This window comes from Panthera onca, chromosome E1, assembly GCF_046562875.1.
Source record: "Panthera onca isolate mPanOnc1 chromosome E1, mPanOnc1 haplotype 2, whole genome shotgun sequence".
Lineage (NCBI taxonomy): Eukaryota > Metazoa > Chordata > Mammalia > Carnivora > Felidae > Panthera > Panthera onca.
Window position 1 is genome coordinate 51,855,089 of NC_138352.1, and position 14,878 is coordinate 51,869,966.

General features: G+C 54.6%; 1 protein-coding gene across 1 annotated transcript in view; it reads right to left on the minus strand.

Moving 5' to 3' along the window:
* Positions 1-432: 432 nt before the first annotated feature.
* ABCC3 (ATP binding cassette subfamily C member 3) overlaps positions 433-14,878 on the minus strand; it is a 33,214-nt gene continuing 18,768 nt past the window's right edge. Inside the window, 12 exon segments of the mRNA XM_078437590.2 lie at positions 433-918; positions 3,444-3,595; positions 4,412-4,439; positions 6,360-6,526; positions 7,124-7,282; positions 7,421-7,567; positions 10,549-10,650; positions 11,965-12,091; positions 12,250-12,449; positions 13,740-14,050; positions 14,337-14,544; positions 14,644-14,791. Of these exon segments, the coding sequence (XP_078293716.2) occupies positions 810-918; positions 3,444-3,595; positions 4,412-4,439; positions 6,360-6,526; positions 7,124-7,282; positions 7,421-7,567; positions 10,549-10,650; positions 11,965-12,091; positions 12,250-12,449; positions 13,740-14,050; positions 14,337-14,544; positions 14,644-14,791 (1,858 nt within the window). The 3' untranslated portion in view covers positions 433-809.

Consider the following 14,878-nt stretch of genomic DNA (forward strand, 5'->3'; position numbering starts at 1 on the left):
CAGCAGCCTTCCCAAGAGGCCTCGGGTCCGATTTCAGGGGCTTTATTTCTCGCCTTTTCACAGTATCTGCACAGCAGAGCAGGAAGTATTGGCAATTACCCAGTGACTTTTGGCTGTAAAGACAATATTTCTAGCCAAAAGCTCTGGAGACTGAAGTTTTCAGATAATCCCAGCCATGTAGATGTACATAAAGTCTGCCTCCACCTCTCTCCCTCCCTCCCTGCCCCCTGCAAAGGCCCTAACCCCCAAACCTTATGAACAGGCAGAGAAAGGCTGCATCGGGGTATACGTATTGTTGACCATGTCGCTTTATTTCATCAGTGCTCCATTTTTAATGGATTCAGGCCAGCACCCCAGAGTACAGGACTCAGTTCCTAAGGACACCCTGACCCGGCAGTCTGCTGTTCCAGGAGGAAAAAGCTTTACTTTAAAAAAAAAAAAAAAAAAAAAAAAAAATCCTTCTGAGTAGAAAATACAAAAAATCAGACAGAGTGGAGAGGTCATTCCATGAAATGACTGAAAACAGCACAGCGTGGCAAGAACACTAGGTTGGGAATCAGGAGACCCCGGGCACCAGTCTGGGCTCTGCCTCAAACTAGCTGTGGCCTCGGGCCCGTAGTTCACCTCTTGGGCCCCACTTCCTCATCTAAAGCATTTAGCACAATTATTCTGTGAGGCACTTTGCAGGGCAAGAATCTAGCAAATGCCTCCAGTGTTTGCCATCGAGTCCATCCTGCAGACGTGCTTGGTGTCTTTTTTTCTCCTGATGAAAACCAGCAATGGCCAGGAGCAAGTCCCAGGAATATATTTTAGACAAGTCCAGCGTCTCTGGCCATCCCGTAGAAGATGCCTCTGGCTGCGATGAGGTTGGCTGGAGAATCAAATTCAGCTACTGTCCCTCTGTCCAGGACAAGGACCCTAGCCAAAGAAAAGAAGTGGTCAGGTCTCCATCAGTTTCGACCTGGCCCTTACCGTCCAACTCTGCCCTTCTGGGTCCTGCTCAGGCCCTGCGGGGACATGCCAACCCTCCTGCTTCAGGAGACCCACCCAACACAGCCACTAGGCCACATGTGCACGCTCGCAAGGCTGGTTATTTTAGCCACTCCGTTTGCTCTCCTAGCAGATGAGACCGTTTCTGGGATCAAACACAAGGTTCCTATTCATCTCTGCTCTTCGGGCCTCTGAAAACCTTCCCTAATGAGCCCTTCCCTCAACCGGGGTCACAGGACTGTGCGCAGGGAGCCACGGGCCTGTGCGCTGGGCCCTGTGCTCTCCTACCTGCTTTGTGCCAACTCACAAAGGCACACGGCAGGAAACTGGGCTGCACGGAGGCCTGACACTGGAATCTGGGACTTTGGCTGCATATCTGGTTGCTGCTGATGGATGGATACACACACACACACACACACACACACACACACACACACACACAGAGTCAGGTCTGGGCCTGGGATTAGAATCCCCTGCCAATCAAGCACGGGGTGCACCTGGTGCAGGGCTAACAGCCTGACTCCCAGGGTGAGGCAGGAGCCGAAAGGGCTCCCCTGAGCCCGGCGAGATGCTCCTGGATGGGAAGGGATGGGCCTCACTCTGTTCCCTTACCTACAGGGCTCCCGGAAACACGTCCTGGGAAGGAGTGTGTGCACATCTCTGCCTGGTCACTGCCCAAATGAGCCCGGGAGATGCCCCTCCTCCCTTCAGTGGTTTCTCACTGTTCCCTAGGGTAACGACTGCTTCCCCAGGGTCCTCAAAGTGCAGGATGGTGGGGCCTGTCCCTCTCTCCTCCTCATCTTGCCTCCACTCCCCCCTTCCCCCTCTGCACTCCTGCCTCATGTGCCCTCCTACCTTTGCCTGAAATTTGTATCCGTACCCCATCTCCTCGCCCACTCGCCAACTCTTACTCATCCTGTAGGGCCTGGCTGGTGCTTCCTTTCCTTAGGAAAGATAGTGTCCTGGCTGCCCTGTGTGGATTGGCTTTTTCTTCCCTACATACACATACCCCTGCTTCCTTCCCGCAGGCTCTCCTTACACGTTTGATAGCAGGAGTATTTGATTAATTTCTGCCAGTCCCACTAGAATGAATGAACTCCCAACCTCCAAGGTTGGTTTGAGCCTTCTGCCCTCAGGGTTACCAGTGACCGCCGTCTTCAGTTAGGCCTGAGAACAGATCCTCTCAGCCCATCCCTGTCCCTTGTCTGGACCCAAGGCCTGGCACCTCTGTCTGCCTTCTCTTCTCTCAGTGGGGGCCTGGATAGGGGTGGGGTAGGGATGGAACAGACAGACGGTAGCGTTGGGCATTCTCGGCTTGGTTCCCAAGCCCCTGGGGGCTGTGTGGGGACACTTCTGAGGCAGGGACAAGGTCTGCCCATTGCCCTATCCATGGCATCCTCCCTACCTCCCCGTGCCTGGAGATGTTTATTTTGTGAATAAAGCCTTATTGATGTACTCCCGCCACACTCCTTCGACACAGATTTATCTCAGCTTCCTCCTCTTCCTCCTTCTGAGCTCCCACATCTCCAAGGGGGCCAGTCTGCCAGGCCAGTGCCACGTCACTTCCGTGAGGCTCCTGATCCCCCTGCCCCTGACCTTGTCCTCCAGCATCACACCTTAACGTTGGACACAGTGAGGGAATAGGTCCCAGATTTTTCTTTTGGCTGAGTGGCTGCCTCCCCAGGGAAGGCATGAGATTCCCCAGGGCAAGGCCCTTGCCCTAATCCTTAGAGGAGGTTATGGTAAGAGGCTGGGGGAGAAGCTAACACTTTCCAGGGTCGCCTGCATTTGAAACGCTTCATTTCGTTGACTCCTTACAACAACCCCAAGAGAGAGGTTCTGCACCTTGCCCAAGGTCACACAGCAGTCAGCAGCTCCTGGGGCTGGGGCTCAGCCCTCCGCTCTCTCACCACAGGGTGTCTGCTCCTGAGGGTCCAGGCTGTCAGGGTCCAGCCCTCTGAGGCAGGGACTCTAGCATCATACACTTCTCTTAGCAGCTTCCCCACCTGTACACCCAGCTCGGATTGTGGGAGCGACGTACAAACAAAGGGATGGCCACGCGGGCCCTCTAAAGATGCAGGGTGCTCAGGGAGTGAGGGTTTTGTCATGAAGGACCCGGTTCCAGCTCATAGCATTAACAGAGGGCGGCAGGGAGGCAGCGTGGGCACAATTCACGATGCCTAGGGAGCCCCAGTGTGCCCCTTCCCTACACGTTGGTGACCTCAAAGTGTCCCGTATGTCTCAGAAAACATCACTGTGCCCACCGTGGGTAGATGACTCCACTCTGTCCTGCCCCTTATCTATAACTTGGGAAGCCCTGCTCTGTCCCTCATGCCCTAGACAATCCCACGAGCTCTCCCGTGTCCAGGTAATCTGCATGCCTCTTCCTGGTGACCTAGATAACCCCACCAGGTTCCCCCCACCGCCCCCCGCGCTGGGTTCTGGCGCCCCACCTGGTACAGTCTACGATGGTGTCGAGCCGGTGCGCGACGGTCAGTACCGTGCAGTTCTCAAACTGGGTGCGGATGGTAGCCCGGATGAGGTCGTCAGTCTCCAGGTCCATGACAGCCTGGCCTCGTCTAAAACCAGGATGCGGTTGGGGCGCCTGGGTGGCTCAGTCGGTTAAGCGGCCAACTTCCGCTCAGGTCATGATCTCGAGGTCCGTGAGTTCGAGCCCCGCGTCGGGCTCTGGGCTGATGGCTCAGAGCCTGGAGCCTGTTTCGGATTCTGTGTCTCCCTCTCTCTGACCCTCCCCCGTTCACGCTCTGTCTCTGTCTCAAAAATAAATAAACGTAAAAAAAAAAAAAAAAAATTTAAAACCAGGATGCGGCTCCTGCGGAGCACGGCTCGGGCCAGGCACACGAGCTGGCGCTGGGAACGGGCAAGGCAGGCATCTCGAGCTGGGTTCCCCCACCTGCCCCCAGGCAGGACTCCCTGAACTGCTTCTGTCTGCATTCCTTCCCAAAGGCCCAGGACTGGCTTTCTGTCTAACTTCTCCCATTTCTGCCTCAGCCCAGTCCTCCTGGAACACGGAGTCACGGAGATCTGGGTCCCACAGGGCTGATGAGGGGTCTGGGGTAGAGCAGTGCTCAACACTGTGAAATCCCGGTCTGTCTCTGGCACCCCCGGCTTCCTCCTTCTGTGTCTTTTTCCCTGTCCTCGCTCCTCAGCTAGTGCCATGATGCTTCTCTGCTTCTATCCGTCATTTACACTCTAGAAAGAACACACCTAAATGGCTCTTCCCGGATATTTGCACGCATTGTCATCTTGCCGAGCCTAATGTCACACAATTCAGACAGTCATCTCCCAGCCCCATGGGGGAATACAGGCCAGGGCTCTGTTGTGAGGACAAGAAGGGTCAGGGACACGGGGACTCCCGAGTCTGGTCACTGGGGAGGTGGAGGAGAGGTGGGGCGCATACCTTCAACCTCTTGCCTTGGAAGCCAGAGCTAGTGAACAAAGCGAGGCTGTGTTCCCAACCACAGAGGCTGCTATAACCCCACACCCAAGGACAAATACCTCAGCCTTTCCCAAAGGGGTGAGTCACCGCAGCCCAAGTGAAGGCCAGGCTCTCTCGCTGGCCCATTCCCGCAGCTAATGAAGGTTCTGGCATCAGAGTGAGCCTCCAGCTAGAACTCAGGGCTGATTTATGGTAGGACTGGCACAGGATGCAAGTTCTCCTTATTAAAGCGGCTACAATCTCAGTGAGGGGTGGGGGGGGAGCCGACCTGTCTCAGACCCTGGCAGACGGGGAGGATGGAGGGGAAGCTCCAGGAGAGGTGCTGACAGCAAGCAGAGGTAGGAAAATGGAGCAAAGCCAGCTCTGGGTGCAGGGTCTGGAAGCTTGTGCTTATCCACCAGCCACCCCAACACGGCTGCGTAAATGAAATCCCGTCGAAGGGCATATTCAATCTCCCGGGACTAGCAGGGGAAGTGGGGGGCGGGGGGCAGGGCCATCCCACGCATGGCTGTGACACAGCGATGAAGGGTTTGGGGCAAAAGCCCTGGTTTCCCTGAGTCCCTGCCCCCCCCTTCTTGCTAGCTGAGAAGCTTTGGGCAATCATTTTATGCATTGGAGCCTCATTCCTGGCCCACAGGACTGCAGTAAAGATTAAACAAGATAGCGGATGCCAACGTTCTTTGAACGCTATTAAGTGCTGAGCAAATGTAAAGGTTTTTGTTTTTGTTTTTGAGGTCTGGAGAGAGTCCATGGGTGTGGACCCAGCAGACTAATACGAAGAAGAATAAAATAGCTAAATATCTCAGGAGTGTATCCAGGCTAAGTGCTTTCTGTTTCATCCCAATGACCTCAAGACTGCTCTGTCCAAATGATAGCCACTGGCCACGTGTGGCTATGGAGCACTTGAAATGCGGCTGGTCTAAATTGGGATGTACCGTAAAGGTAAAAGTCCACACGAGGGGAGGGGGGGGTTCAAACTTAGTGTGAAAAAAATGTAAAATATCCCTAATAATTTTTATATCAATTACTTGTTGAAATGGCAACATTTTAGATAGACTGGGATAAATGAAGTACACTTTTCGAATGTATTCCATCTATTTCTTTTCTTTTCTACCTGCTCCTTTTTCTTTTTTTAATGTGGCTACTGGAAAAAAATTTAATTACACATACGTGGCTCACATTATATTTTTTAGTGGGCGGCACGGTGCAAAAAGGTATGGGACTGCTATTACCCCCTTTTTAGAGGGAAGGAAGAGGTACAACAGAGAGGTTAAGCAACTTGCCCCAAAATCACACAGCTAACACAGGTGTGGGAATCAATCGCAAGCCTTTAGACTTAGTAAGAAGTGACTCCCAGCCCTCCCTGCTGCACAGCCCGGGGGCTGTGGATACAACACTGGGGTGGTAAGAAAGCAAAGAAGGGCTTGGAGAGCTCACTTCGCTCACTCGGAAACTTCAGAAGGACTTGCAGAGCCATCTTGGGAAATATCTGTGAGCTACCTAATGCACTGTAGGTTTTGCTCTTACCTGATCCAAGGGCTCAGTACAGACCCCCTCCCCAGGCCAAGCACAGAATTGACAACCTCGCAGGACAGGACTGACTATGGTTTTGGAATCTCCCAGTTCCAATCCCAGGCATGCCTTCACCTAGCTAGGTGACTTTGGCTCTGCCTCAGTTTTCTCATCTGCAAAGGGGGACCATCACCACCTCGGGAGCTTGTGTGAGGCGTCAGTGAGATCCCACAGAATATGTTCAATACAAAACAACAGCCCCGCCCCCCCTCCCTTGAGCGCCCCCAGACTGAGACGGGAGTGGGGAGGGGGCTGTGGCCTGGACTCTGTGTCATTTGATACGAAGTCTTCTACCCCTCGGGTTGCTGTTTCTGACCCACCCAACCCCAGCCTTTACCTGAGATTCTCCCCTCCCTCGGAGCACTGGAAGTCCAGGCCCTCTGGCTATGAGCTCACAAAGGTGTGCAGGTGGGAAAGCTCCAAGGCTCACCATAGATCTGCCTCCGAGTAATACCCAAAAGGGTCCAGGTTCATACGTAGGGACGCGAAGAACAGGATGGGGTCCTGGCAACACAACAAGGTCTCGGAAGAGGGCCGTTCAGGCCCCCTCAGGAGCCATGGGTCCCAGGGCCAGAGAAAAAGAAAGGAATTTGGGGCAGCGTTTCCTATTCTGTCCCCAGCCCTCCAGGAGGGAGGCAAAGGGCAGATAAATGCCTGTGGGGAAGCGATAAACCCCAGCTTTGCCAGTCAAAGTTGTCCACCAAAGCAGACAGGGGAACCGCTAATCTGACTCCAAAATGTCCAGTCAGCAGAAAAAAACACCCCAGAGGAGCTAGAAAAAGTGAAATGCAATTCTGAGTGGGGAAACAGGCAGACCAGGACAGAGCGTCTCAGGGGGATGGGGTACTTGAAGGGTCCTGCGATCCTGGTCTCAACTGGTAGCCCAGGTGGCCGGAGGGCAGCGTCTGATGGGGCCAGGATAGTCCGACCCCTTTCAGATCCATGACAGGTGGCTGCTCTGTGGCTCTGCTCCTGTTGTCAGGCTCTCCAGCCTCTCAGACGGAGGTCCGGGGCCTGGACCTCAAGCTACAAAGCAGGGTGGGGCCCGCCCCCCCAACCCCCAGGGCTGCTCAGTGCGGCCAGTCCATGGCAGGCTTGTACCTGGGGGATGACGGTCAGCTGAGGACGCAGGTCGTGGAGTCCCACATCTGCCACGTTGAGGCCGTCGATGCGGATTTCACCTTCCGCGGCCTCCAGGATGTGGAACGGGCAGAGGGTCATGGACGATTTGCCGGCCCCGGTGCGGCTCACGATCCCCACCTGGAGGGAGTGAGGGGGGCTTTCAAGGAGCGGGAGGAGTCAGCGGGCATCTCCAGGGCCGCCGGGCTTCTGGGCTGCGGCACCTGCTCTCCCAAAGGCTGTGGCCGCGTCCCCGGCACAAACCCACCCCTCGTGTGCCTTCTCGCCACCGTGCACGCGCAGACTCAGGTTCCTCAGCACCAGCTCCAGGCCCAGCCGGTAGCGCACAGAGAAGTTCCAGAACTCCACTTCACCCCGCAGGGGCCAGCCCGCGGGAGGACGGCCGCTCTCCACCACCCAGGGGGCCTGGCCCAGCGGGGAGGATGGGTCTGCGTCAGGGTGGCCCCTCTTCCGCAGCCGGGCCCTCTCCCACTCTCTCCTAGGAGCCTGAGCTCCTCTCCCTGCCTGCCCTAGCTCCCTGAGTGGCCACTCTGTGACAGCTACCGGGGTCACAAGTCACAAGGTACCGCACAATGGAGGGGCACACCATCAACAAATAAGCACATCTGCACAATGTAGCAAAGTGCCGAGTGCTGAGAAGTGCTTGGTGTTGTAGAAGTACAGAGTGGTCATGGAAGGCTTCCTGGAGGAGGTGATATTCAAATAAAGACCCAAAGCAGGGTGGGGGAGGTGACAAGCCAAGTAAATATCTGGGGTAAGGGCATGCCAGGCAGAGGGCACAGAAAGCGTGAATACCTCCCCAGATGTGTTCTGGAGCCTAGTGACAAAGTGAGAGGTAGGAGACAGATAGTGGGTGGCTCCCTCATGAAGGGCTTTGCAAGCCATTTTAAGAACCATGGTTTTGTTTTTTTGTTTTTGTTTTTTTTTCACTCCAAGATGCAGAGCCATCAGGGGCCATGTGCAGAGCAATGGCACGATTTGATGTGTTTTTAAAGGATCCCTCTAGCTGCTATGAGGGGAAGGAGAGGGGATGATGGAAAACAGGGAAGCTAGTTGGGAGGTTCTTAAAATAAATTGGGCATAAGATGATGGTGGCTTTGAGACAGGACCAGCAACAACTTGGGAGGCTCAGTGCAAAATGCAAATGTGGGGTCTCTTGTTCGATAGTTATTAAGAATGTCCACGTGGTGACAGCACAGAGCATTAAAGCAGATGTAAGACCCTTCCTTCTAAGCGCGGGGACCCGTGTGACTCTGCAGGTCACGTAAAGCCACCCTGCTTCGAGACAGGAGAAGCCAGACTGTCACCGGTCAAAAAGCAAAGCAGCCAGTATAGACCATTCTCTCGAGGAGTTGTCAAAAGATTGGGCAACAGGGTTGGGGGCAAAGATTTTTAGGCTATGGAGACAGATCGTGTCTATGGACAGGGGGAAATGGGAACGTTAGACACGAAGAGGGAGAATTTAAAGATCCCTGCCAGCAGAGGATTGAGGGGGGTGATAGGAGATGTCTGGGGAAGGCAGGGGGGAGGCCGGGGGGGGGGGCCACGGGGGCAAGAGAGGCCAGGCTGAGAGGAACAGGTGAGGTGGGGCTCAAAGGAGACTGACAGGGCAAGAGCTTGGGTCACAGACGCTATGAGGGAGGGCCTTCCAAGAAGAAGGCAGGGGTCATTTTGTCTGAACGTCACTGAGAGATTGAATTAGATGAGAACAAGAAAGTGTCCCCTAGGTTTGGAACCAGGCGGGTCATTGGTGGAGTGACAGGGCCAGAAACCAGACCGCGGGAGGCAGATGTGTTACAGGGTGACGGGGTTCCCCACTTCCCCGTGTGTGCTTTAAAACGAGCTTCGTGACAAAGGAGAGCAGAGAGACGGGGCCGTGAGATGTAAGGGGAGGGGAGGTGGGTGTGGGTGTGCAGGACGGATGCTATGATAGCTCATGCTTGCCAGTGAATGGGAATCATCCAACAGAGGGAGCAGGCTGTAGGAAGCAGAGGGTGTAATGAGGGGGGTGAAGTCCGCAGGGGTAGACTTTGGTAGCAGGAGGGACACTTCCTGCTAAAAGAGGAAGGAAGAGGTGAAGGGACCACAGGCAGTTGGAAAGTCTGGAGGCGAGAAGGTTGAGGGAGTTCACATCTCCTACCCTATTTTTCTCAGGGGCAAGTAAGTCACACAAGGTCCATGGCTGAGCCAAGGGGAGGAAATATGGGGGTTCGAGGAAAGAAGGTTCAAATGGCTCTTTCTGGAAGTGGGATCACATGCTTTTGGGGGAAGCAAAATAGAAATACCCAGCAGTGATGTGTGGTCACAAACTGGAAGTAAAATCAGTGATTTTCTCCAGCGATGTCTTAGCTGCTGAGTGTCAGTATGTAGAAGGTAGACAGAGGGGCTCGGCTGGGGAGGGGTTTTGTAGGTGAGGACCACTGACAGAAAGGAGGGCAAGGGAGCCGGGAGCATTGGCACCGGTGGAGCACAGAACCCAGGCTAGACGACCTGGGGGACAGAGGGACAAAGGTAGGCCACAGGGTTGGGGGTCCTAACGACGACAAAGTTCTGGGACAGCAGAGGTTTGGGGCACAGGAGCTGGGAGGACTGGGAAGGGTGGTTTAAAAGCTTGACTTGAGGGGCAACTAGGTGGCTCAGTCGGTTAAGCGTCCGGCTTCGGCTCAGGTCATGATCTCACGGTCCGAGAGTTTGAGCCCCGCGTCGGGCTCTGTGCTGACAGCTCAGAGCCTGGAGCCTGTTTCGGATTCTGTGTCTCCCTCTCTCTCTGCCCCTCCCCTGTTCATGCTCTGTCTCTCTCTGTCTCAAAAATAAATAAACGTTAAAAAAAATTTTTTTTTTTTTTTTAAATAAAAGCTTGACTTGAGATCTCAGAGATGGTGCAGCTTCTGGGTGTGAGGAGGTCTGGGGTGTGACCACAGGAAGAAGTAAGTGGAGAAGAGTCTGCATCTCCCCGCCGCCATTAGGGGACAACTCCCTTTCCCCAATAAAGGCCATGCTGCCCCACCCCTGCTCCTTCCACCCGGCTAATCTCTGGCTGGAGTCATGACCCTCCTGAATACCCCAGCTGAATGACCTTCCTCTTGTCCGCCCTCTTTGGGTGCATCACTCCAGGGCTCTTATCAGAGCCCTGTCTTCCCTCTCCCACATCAGAATCTGCCTGAAGAGAGACCCACCATGATCAACTCTGGACCCTCTTCACCTCCTAGCATAGACCTCTGGCTGATGCTCTATAAGGGTTGAGTGGATGAATGAATGAATGAATGAATGAATGAAGAATCCCCCAAATGAAGAGCTGGTCTTGGGATGTAGGGACAATGGGCCACCAAGCACCCTTCCCCAGCTATTCCAGAATCGCCCTGCCCAAGGCTCATCCTAGGACCCACCTCAGTCTCTATCTTGGAGTACTCCTTGACTCTCTCCACGGCCACGATGTTAGACTCCAAGTCTGACATCATTTGGATCATCCACATCAGACTAATTGTTATCTGGCCAAAGGGACTGGGTCATGGATACGGTGATCTCCCCTCCCCCCAATAGCTATGGGAGGAGTTCCGACTCCCTGATTATGCTCCTTGCCTCTACGCCCCAGGTGGGCCTGGGCAAGCCCATAGGTGTGCCACCTGGGGCTCTATCACAACTGTATCTCAGGCAGTGACCTTGCAGACTTAACCAAGGACTACCTAGCCCAGTGTTTCTCAAACTTTAATACGTATAAGAAAGGTTCCCCAGAGAATCTTGTTAAAACGTGGCTTATGATTCAGTAGGTCCGTGGTGGGACTTGAGATTTTGTATTTTTTTAAATTTTATTTTGAGACAGAGAGAGACAGAGAAAGAGAGAATCCCAAGCAGGCTCTGTGCTGTCAGCACAGAGCCCGTCATGGGCTCGATCTCCCAGTTCATGAGATCATGACCTGAGCTGAAACCAAGAGTCAGATGGTGATGTTGATGTAACCGGTCCCTGGACCACACTGCGTGCTAAGGAGTCTTGATAGGCATGCAGAATCCTGAGCCCCACCCTGGGCCTGCTGTATCAGAACCCACATTCCAGGTGATTCATAACACAGGAAAGCTTGAGAAGACTCATTTGTCTAGATTGTCCTTTGTTTACCAAAGCATTCAAGGCTTGAGCCCTCTGAGGCATTGAAAATGTGATCTAAGTCACAAAAATGCCATTTGCAGTCATTTAAGATTTTATTTTTTAAGTGATCTCTACACCCAACGTGGGGCTTGAACTCACGACCCCGAGATCAAGAGTCGCACGTTCCACCGACTGAGCCAGCCAGGCGCCCCACCATTTGTAGTTATTTAAGCCTTTGATAACACAGGCTGATGTCAGGTGACCAGCCCGCCCTCTACTCCAGGCTCCAGTCACCTTCTCTGTGTATATTCTCTGCAGGCCTGTGAAATGAGGTATCTTCCAGCCCTCTGCTTCCCTGCCCCAGGACTGCTGTCAGGGTTGTTGACCTTCTAAATCTCATGCACAGGCAGGACAAGCTCTGTTTGTCCTTTGGCGCCAAGATAATTTCTCCAACGCCAACACCCAAGGTAGAGAATCTCCTCCGGGGTCTTACCACATTTTGTTCCTTCCTCCACAAAGACCTGTTCACCCGGCATTACAATCCCCTGTTGGTTGAGAGTGTCTCTCCATGCCTGACTGTGGGCTCACGGTCCTGGTGAGCAGAACCCGTGGCTGGTCCCCATACTGGGCAGAGCGAAAGCTCGGGAGATGCTTGTGACACCTGTGTTGTCTCTGCCCCAGTTGTGGCCCCCCCCCCCCCGGGACCCGGACCCCTGCGTACCTGTAGGGCGTAGGACACAGAAAGGCCCACCAGCCCCGGACTCGGGCTGTTTCTGCCAATCACAGCAGAGAGTGCAGCAAAGAACACAACACAGTTCCCCACGGACTCCGCGTGGACCCACAGCCACCTGTGGGAACAAGACAAGGAGGAAGTGGGGCAGATACAGGAAGGGGGCAGTTTCCTGTGTAGGGGGGAGAGCCGGAACCCAGAACTCCAGGGTCTGTCCTGCAGAGACCCTGGTGGGAACTCTTGGAGGAATAGGGGGTGAGGGAAGAGGCTTGTGACCTGTTGGAGGCAACGTAGGGGTAGGAGCTCCTCATGTTGGTGTCCACCTTAGCATCACTGATGGCCTTAAAGTCCTGGCTGCGGCCATAGGCCCGAATGACGCTGGTGCCAGTCACCGTCTCTGAAAAGTGGGAGTATATGGGCGAGCGGCTGATGGAGTCCAGCCTCTTCAGGTGCTTGGGGTCAGCACCGTAGGACCCCTGACTCAGTCCGGCATGCCTTCTGAACCCATGTGGGCCTTCTTCCGGCCAGCCCCCTTACCCATAAGACTTGGCTACCTTTCGCTACTTGATGTGGCTCCATGAACTCATTCCATCCTTTCCCTTTGGTCAGCTCTGCTGAATCTTCCAGGCCACTTCCTCCACGAAGCCCTTCCTGAATCCCTCTCAGCTCCTGACCCCCTACCCCCCTGTAGGGGCCTGGACTGCAGTACAGACCTTGCGTGGCCTCCTAAATCAGTGAACGTGCCTGTCTCCACCGAGGGGTCCCAGCAAGGTGCTCACACAGAATATCGCAAGATTTGCAAAAATAAGATCATTTTGTATTCTTTTGTGTAAAGAGCTTTTCCCCACCCCAACTCCAGTTTTCTAAAACTTCAGCCCCACAAAAACATGTTTCTGCCTCCAGTTTCCATCCTGTGGGCCCCAAGATGGCCAGGGCCTTACAGGATGGGTATCTGAGAGTCTCCTGTCCCTGCACAGAACACAGCCCAGATCGGGGACTCCCCACAAGGGCCTGAGCTTCCAGTCACCTTGTGGGTTACCTTCATCAACTGATTAAACTCATGGAAGGACAGGGGCTCAGAAACGCAAAGGACTTCTACAATCAGCTGTAACTGAATGTTACCAAATCATCTATGTTAAACACATATATGCACATATATGTTTAAATATGTCTAAAAGAAGGGAAGGATAATGTGTCTCGCACGGTTAACAATATTTTATTTAAAAATAGGCAGCGGCGGGGCGGGGTGGGGGCGTCGCCTGGGTGGCTCAGCCTCATAAAGCATCCTATGCTTGATTTCAGCTCAGGTCTTGATCTCACGGTTCCTGAGTTCGAGCCCTGAATCGGGCTCCATCCTCCCCGACAGTGTGAGGCCTGCTTGGGATGCTCTCTCTCCCTCTCTCTCTGCCTCTCCCCTGCTTGCTCTCCCTGTCTCAAAACTTCCGAAGAAAAAATAGGCAGCAGGAAGCAGTTTCAGGGTCAGTCACAATTTACAAGGATTTCATTTTACCCTAACAACAACCCTATGAGGTAGGTTCCAGGATTCTATTTTACAGGCGAGGAAAATGAATTTCAAAGAAGTAAAGTAACCGACTACAGTCCCTAACCAAATCCAACTGCAAGGTCCCTGGGTCCCAACCCTGGTGGCCAGTCCAAACGAGAGCCCCGCCCACACCAGCGCCCCGCCCACAGAGAGCCCCGCCCACACCACCGCCTCCGGAGAGCCACGCCTACACAAAAACCACGCCCCCTCTCTGGCTGCGGACCTGCAACGTGATGTACAGGACAGCCAGAGGCAGGGTGACCACAGTGAAGAGCGGCGTGCTGGCTATGGTGACCACGAAGGCCGAGATGGAGTTGTGGAAGGAATTCAGCGGCATGAGGATGGTGGGGGCCAGAACCTCATGGATGACCTAGATGTCCTTAGAGAAGCGGTTGAGGATCCGGCCTGAGGGCGTCGTATGGAAGAAGGACTGTGGCGAGCGCCTCTTGTGCAGCAGCACCCGGTGAAGCGAGCGTGCATCCTGGACACTCCCCACCATCAGCGTGATGGCTGACACCATCACCAGGAGCCCCGCTGGAGGAGCCGGAGGGGTGCTTATTCACTGGCCAGGTGGTGGGCATGCAGGGCAAGGTTAGGAGGTAGGGGGTGGCCACGGTGGCTGGCAGGCTCAGAGACAGAGCACTGCTGGGATGAGCTGGAGAGGCCCAGAGGCAGGTGGACTGCTAGGGTGGCTTAGGGAGGCACTGGGGCCAGGCAATGGCTGGGATGATGGAAGAAAACACAGAGTCAAGGGCATCGTTTGAGGGATCCAGCACCCCCAACGTGAGGAAAATACCTCCGGCTGTCTCTGCACGCTCACCTTGCAGAATTCCCAAGGCAGCATAGACACCCAGCCTCACGGAGGTATTATTCTGTTGGCCATCCACCATAGCCTCATCGCTCCAGGCACTGAGCCACACGCTGGCCCCGATGGCAGCCGCACTATGACCCAGGTACAGAAGACAGATGGCCACTATGGTATAGAGCCCCATGCCCTTGGCGTAATCCCAGAACACACTCAGCTTCACCTGCAGGCCATGGCAGTCAAGGACAGAGGACTCTCGTGAGCCCCGGGACTGCTGGGGGCCTGCCCGCCCTCTCCAGCCTTCCTTGTCCACCCTACTCACAGTGCCTATCTCCGCCTTCTCCTCCTGGATCAGTGCCCTGCTCGCCTTCACCTCTGCTGCCTGCACTACCTTCTCTGTTGAACCTGGGCGTCTCTGGGGCACAGGCCGGCCCTGGCCCTCGCCTTCCGAGGACATGACACTCAGCTGTCTGTGAAGGCAGCTGGTCAGGCCCAGAGAGGCGATCTCCAACAAACCCACAGGACAGAGCCCCAGGGGGTTCAGGCTGTAGCCGGAG